Here is a 6,206-nt window from a genome sequence, read left to right as displayed (position 1 = left end):
TTATTCCTAAATATTTTGAAGAGATGTAGGGTATGAAATAATTTTTCTATTCTTTTTTAAGAAAAGAATGTAAAATGAATGGAAACATTACCGAAATACAATGAATAGAGAGAAAGAGAGAGAATGTAAAAGGTTGAAGCAGCTGCCAAAACTTACACAGAATCAAAACGACACTTAACAAATTGCCCCACACATCCATCTGCCCCCTCACTTTATAAATACAAACAAACTCACGGTATTCTTCATTTCATCAACTCCTTCAATGGCTCCCAAATCCATTCCCTTCTTCTTCTTCTTCTTCTTCATCATCACTCCCTTCCTCCATGCCTCTCCAATCACCACCATTGTCGTTCTTGTCATGGAGAATCGCTCCTTCGACCACATGCTTGGCTGGATGAAAAAACTTAATCCTCAAATCAACGGCGTCGATGGCTCTGAATCCAACCTCCTCTCCACCACCGATCCCAACTCCAAGCGCTTCTTCTTCCAAGACCAGTCTCACTATGTCGACCCCGACCCTGGCCACTCCTTTCAAGCCATTCGTGAACAGATTTTCGGTTCCGACAACACCTCCGCTAATCCTCCTCCTATGAACGGTTTCGCTCAACAGGCTTTCTCCATGGATAATACCTCCGCCATGTCTGGCGATGTCATGAACGGATTCCTCCCAGATAAGGTCGCTGTCTACAAAACTCTCGTCTCCGAGTTCGCCGTTTTCGACAGGTGATTCATTGATTTTTTGTTCTAATTTCTTCCAGATCTGGAATTCTATGATCCTATTTGAAGGATTTTAAAATTCTAGAATCCGAATGTGCGAATTGATTTTACAGGTGGTTTGCGTCTGTACCGGCCTCCACGCAACCGAATCGCCTTTATGTTCATTCAGCGACCTCCGCTGGAGCTACCAGTAACATTCCGGCACTTCTTGCTAAAGGCTATCCTCAGCGAACGATCTTCGAGAATCTCGACGATGCTGGAATGTCATTTGGAATCTATTACCAGAACATTCCAGCGACGCTGTTCTATCGGAATCTACGGAAACTGAAATACGTGAATAAATTTCACGACTACGGTCTGAACTTCAAGAAGGATGCAAAGCAGGGGAAACTGCCGAACTACGTGGTGGTGGAGCAACGGTATATAGATTTGCCGCTGGAGCCGGCGAACGACGATCATCCGTCGCACGATGTATATCAAGGACAGATGTTCATTAAGGAGGTTTACGAGACGCTTAGATCGTCGCCGCAGTGGAATGAAACTCTGTTCATCATCACTTATGATGAGCACGGGGGATTTTTCGATCACGTTCCAACGCCTGTCACCGGTGTACCTAGTCCCGACGGAATCGTCGGACCGGAGCCGTTTTTGTTTGGATTTAATCGGCTCGGAGTTCGAGTTCCGACCATCATGATCTCACCGTGGATAGAGAAGGGCACTGGTATGTATTCTTTTATCTTCTTCCTCTTCTTTATTTGTTCTTTTTGTCATTTTTTGTTTATTATTTATAATTTCTGTTTTATAATATTTTTGGAATTTAAATTATGTTTTTGGTTAAATTTCTTGTTTATTTATTTATTTAATTATCATAGCTCTCATATGCTTTGTTTATTTTCGAATATTTATTTTGCTTGTCATTTTGTTTTCTAATGGATTTGAATTTTCCCTTGGGATTAAAGTACTTTCTTTAATGTTATTATTGATTTTCTAGTTGAACATTGGGAGTGAAAATTTGGTTATATGTCTTATTAACACATTAATAACGATTAAACAAATATTTAAAAGGTGATACATCGTTCATTCTATGCTAATTCTTTTTACTTGTACACCTCTTAGTTTTTTCTAAAAAATATTTTATTACATTCTAGAATATTTTTTAAAATAGAAAAATAAATTAAACAAAATTTTAGAGTGATAGTTTGGATTTTTTATCATTGATGACTTCTATCATTACACCATATCAATGATTATCAACAATAGAATTATCAATGGTTATCAACAATAGAATTTGTTATAGGTTGTAAATATTTGGTAAGATGTATTATTTTTAAAAATTCTACTATAATTATTTTTTTTAGAAATAATAATAAATAATATTTAAAAAATGATTACACACTACCAATTTTCTATAATTCTTTTGAGTTTTGGTACTTTTGATAAATTTTAAAAATTAAAAATTTATCTATTTTAATTTTAAAATAGTTTTTAAAATTAATTTTAAATAATAAAATCAATTTTGTTGGAGGAAATTGCTTTAAATAACAAAATTAGTAAATATATTTACAAATAAAATAAAATTTAACTTTGGTTTTGGTATATGTATAAATACTTTAATTAAATATTTAGAAGTAATTAAGTATATGAGCTTAATATGGAAAATGGTAGGAAGTAAAAGGATACACAAATTAAAAAAAACAAAAACCTATACTTTTGCTGGCAAACTCATATATGTACACATGTGTGTATATATATATTTTCACCGAACTGAATATTCTAGATATATAATAGAAAAAAGGGAAATTATATATTAAACCAATAAATAAACAAACAATTGTAGTAAAATCTAAATTTACAGAACATTCTAAATATACAATAAAAAAAAGAAAAGAAAAGAAAAGAAAAAAAACTCAAGAAAATTATATATTAAACCAATAGAAAATACACAAACAATGAAACAAATACAGAGAACACACAATTTAATGTATTATCCTAAAAGGTAATAAAAACTTGTAGGGTAGAAAATACATTAGTTATTTTGATTTTATGTATAGTAGGAAGGAAAATTGCATCACAGCTAAGATTTGGCTTTTTGTGAGAATATGGGAGTGAGCCATGGCTCTACATAATAAAAAAGAAGATTGAGATGTAGACTTTCAAAAATCAAATCATATAGTTTCTAGTTTTCCCACTGCTTTTTCTGTAACCAATAACAACTTGCAATAAAAAGGTAGCAGATTTTATTTTTTAGAAAGGGACTAAGTACAATGCCCATTTGTTTTTCCAACTTCTCTTTTTGTTGCTTTTCTTGCTCAAAACAGTTATCCAGTCTTACTTCCTAACTATATGTTTTGGATTGAATTTATGATGGTTTGGTTTGACCTGTTTTCAAGAGTTTAAAAAAAATACAAAAGCAACTTTATTTAAATGAATAACTTGATCACCATTATTGTTTCAACTTATTCTTAATTTTGTTATTATAAGAAAAGCATTTTTTTGGTTACATTATATTTGAAAACTTTTAATTGTTTGAAGTGCTAATAAAATCCCATGTTTGGTTAGAGATATATAAAAGAGATACACCATAGTATGTATACATATAAATAAGTGAGGACAATTGTCTACTATTATGATATTTTTTGAGTGAAACAAAAAACAAAGCAACAAAAATGTACGTTTAATTAAGTGGATAGTATCCCATCATTGTGTGTGTATATATATATGTGTGTAGTGGTACAATGTTCTTATCAAATAAAACTGAAAGGAGCTAATGGAAAATTTACAGTGCTGGTCTGCATCCAAACTAAAAGGTGCATGTGGCCATTTATTTTCTTTAAAAGTTGTTAATTTTTTATGTAAGAAAATAGGAATATGACTACTTAAAAATATGGCTTAGAGATAGACTTATGAAGTTAGACCAATAAAATCAATAAAAAGAGTGTGACCAAACTGAAAACTAAAGTTTTGTTGGTTAACAATTTAGTTTTTTAAAATTAAACTTAAATCTTTTGGTTTGATATCTACATTTTACCCATGATTCCAAGTCAAAATTTGAAAACTATGCTTTTAGAATTTTTGAAAACTATGTTTTTAAAACATTGTATATATATATATGGTGGTATAATGTTCTTATCAAATAAACCAAGTCAAAATGTTCCTTCCTTAGATATCTACATTTTACCCATGTTTTCAAAAACCAAGTTAAGAAGGTAATTTTTTACTTAATATCGATACAAATCACACGGTAATAAACTGTAAGAAAACATGCATATTTTTCAAAAACTAAAAACATAAAACAAAAGTATAATTAGGAAGAGAACTTAAGTTATTAATATTTAAACGTTATTGTTATCATTATTTTTGTTTACTTCCCACTTCATACCAAGATCTAAAATCTATTTTGAAATTTGATGCGTGTGTAAAAGGGAGAAAATATGGCAAGATCATAAGTTTACTGATAATAGATATTTCTGTATATCGAATTATTATGGAAAAAGCTCTAAAGACTTGGTAGTTTCATTTGAGAAGAATTAACAAAATGTTTGTGATGGTGATGCAGTTGTCCATAGCCCTAAAGGATCACCTTTCCAAACCTCCGAGTTTGAACACTCCTCCATTCCTGCCACTGTCAAGAAGCTCTTCAACCTCTCTTCTCCCTTCCTCACCAAGAGGGACGAGTGGGCCGGATCCTTCGAATTCATTGTGCAAACCCGCACAGAGCCGAGAACCGACTGCCCCGGTGAGTTCAGAACACATCCTTAACCATATTAATTACCACAGATCAAATCCAAGAAAACTATATCAGTTTGAACTTACATTTCTGTTTACCCAATTTCAATATAGAACAACTCCCAACACCGGTGAAGATCAGGGAGACCCCGGCAAATGAAAAGGCGAATCTTACCGAGTTTCAGCAGGAGCTAATGCAGTTGGCTGCAGTTATGAAAGGAGACAATATCTTCACTAGTTACCCTGAAGCCATTGGAAAGGATATGAATGTGAAAGAAGGTAGGCAGTATATGAGAGAGGCTGTAAGGAGATTCTTTGAGGCAGGGCGTTTAGCTAAGAGAATGGGAGTTAGTGAAGACCAAATTGTCCAAATGAGACCGTCTCTTGCTACAAGATCCTCACTTAAACCTAAACAATTGCCTTAAAATGCATAAACAAAACTAGAGAAGAGATTGGATAAAGGCGAACCTCGACCGTGTCGAAGATGTGGTCGTGTAAACTCTTTACCATGTATTTGGCACACACATAATAGTTGGTTTAGATAAGAATATAATGTATTTTGAGAAGGTGAGTTTATGTTTGGTATATGAATTCACTTGTCTTATCATATAGGTTTGTGGTTGATTCTAAGGGTTCATCACACATATATGAATGAATGTAGCACAAATTCATCAACCGCATGGTTTCTTTCTCTCTGTATATAAAGTAGGTTAATTGAAACACTACACATTTTGTTTCTAAAGGATTGTATGTACTTACACTCAATTTTTAAAGTAAAATCTTATCAAACACAAACATAGCTCAACTAAGATAAAGTTCGTAATTGTACTACATTGATTTCGAGCATAAAAGTTTATTATACCACTTCCATCTCATATTTGGATCCAAAACTCAAAGGCTGATCCGAGCTCACTCCAATCTCGATCAAAGATCAACTTAAGGTTAACAGTTGACCAACTCATTCCAATATAACCTTTTCATAAATTATTATAATGGATATGAATCTATTTTTGAAAATATTGTTGGATTTTATGTACTAAAAACTCGTGTGGTTTGTAAACGTGGAACATTGTATATTTTGCAAAATAAAGTAGTTATAGAGATATTATTTAATAAAGTTGTTGAATAAGTAATTTGGTCATTATAACCTTGAATCCAATAAACTGAGATCCCATAATTATAATATGAACACTTGAACTTTATGTATTAACGTAAAAGTAGACCAAGTTTGAGTAAAATAGCCTAAATGATCCATAGTATAGAAATAATGTTGGTCATCTTATTTTGCAGACAACTTGGATGCAACCTACTATGTATTTGATACAAAACGATGTGATCTTAAATCGTTTATGTAGAGAGGGAGCGGAAGCATCCTACAATGAGTTTGTATAAGACCAGACCACGACATAATGACTTTTACTTTATAATGCCATATTTATTGTTTATTGACTATTTCAAGTTTGATGACCTAGGTAACTCGATCTTAATCTGAAGCTAAATCTGAAGCTAACTATGAACTCCTAGTTATTCGAGATTAGCTTTAGATTTGCATAAGTGAGAGTAGCCCAAGTTTGTTGGCTCAGTAGGCGCTGTTAAAAATAAAAGATATGTTCACAGTGTCTACGTTGATGCAGAAATGCATGTCGGTGCACGTGTTGTGAGTGTCGTGTCGTAAGAGCAAATGTCGACACTCAAATGAGACAGTGTTGACATATGGTTTTGACCAACGCATAATTCACCGACTAGATCAACACGTTGACAAT

At 32.7% G+C, this 6,206-nt stretch overlaps 1 protein-coding gene across 1 annotated transcript; it reads left to right on the top strand.

Annotated features, from left to right (window-relative positions):
• The first annotated feature begins 206 nt into the window (after positions 1 to 206).
• On the top strand, positions 207 to 5,166 carry LOC101218054 (non-specific phospholipase C2). Its single transcript, XM_004139083.3, has 4 exons — positions 207 to 723; positions 831 to 1,438; positions 4,274 to 4,453; positions 4,558 to 5,166. Exons 1-4 carry the CDS (start codon positions 263 to 265, stop codon positions 4,866 to 4,868), a joined length of 1,560 nt encoding a protein of 519 aa, XP_004139131.2. The 5' UTR covers positions 207 to 262; the 3' UTR covers positions 4,869 to 5,166.
• The last annotated feature ends 1,040 nt before the right edge of the window (positions 5,167 to 6,206 follow it).

Source organism: Cucumis sativus, chromosome 1 (assembly GCF_000004075.3).
Source record: "Cucumis sativus cultivar 9930 chromosome 1, Cucumber_9930_V3, whole genome shotgun sequence".
NCBI lineage: Eukaryota > Viridiplantae > Streptophyta > Magnoliopsida > Cucurbitales > Cucurbitaceae > Cucumis > Cucumis sativus.
This window is presented reverse-complemented; position numbering and strand designations above follow the sequence as displayed.

What these genes read in the sequence shown, in the direction of transcription:
- LOC101218054 (XM_004139083.3), top strand. Translation starts at nt 263, where the DNA reads ATGGCTCCCAAATCCATTCCCTTCTTCTTCTTCTTCTTCTTCATCATC. An exon ending in GAGTTCGCCGTTTTCGACAG is followed by an intron (nt 724 to 830) that starts GTGATTCATTGA and finishes TTGATTTTACAG; the next exon opens with GTGGTTTGCGTCTGTACCGG. An exon ending in GCCGAGAACCGACTGCCCCG is followed by an intron (nt 4,454 to 4,557) that starts GTGAGTTCAGAA and finishes ATTTCAATATAG; the next exon opens with AACAACTCCCAACACCGGTG.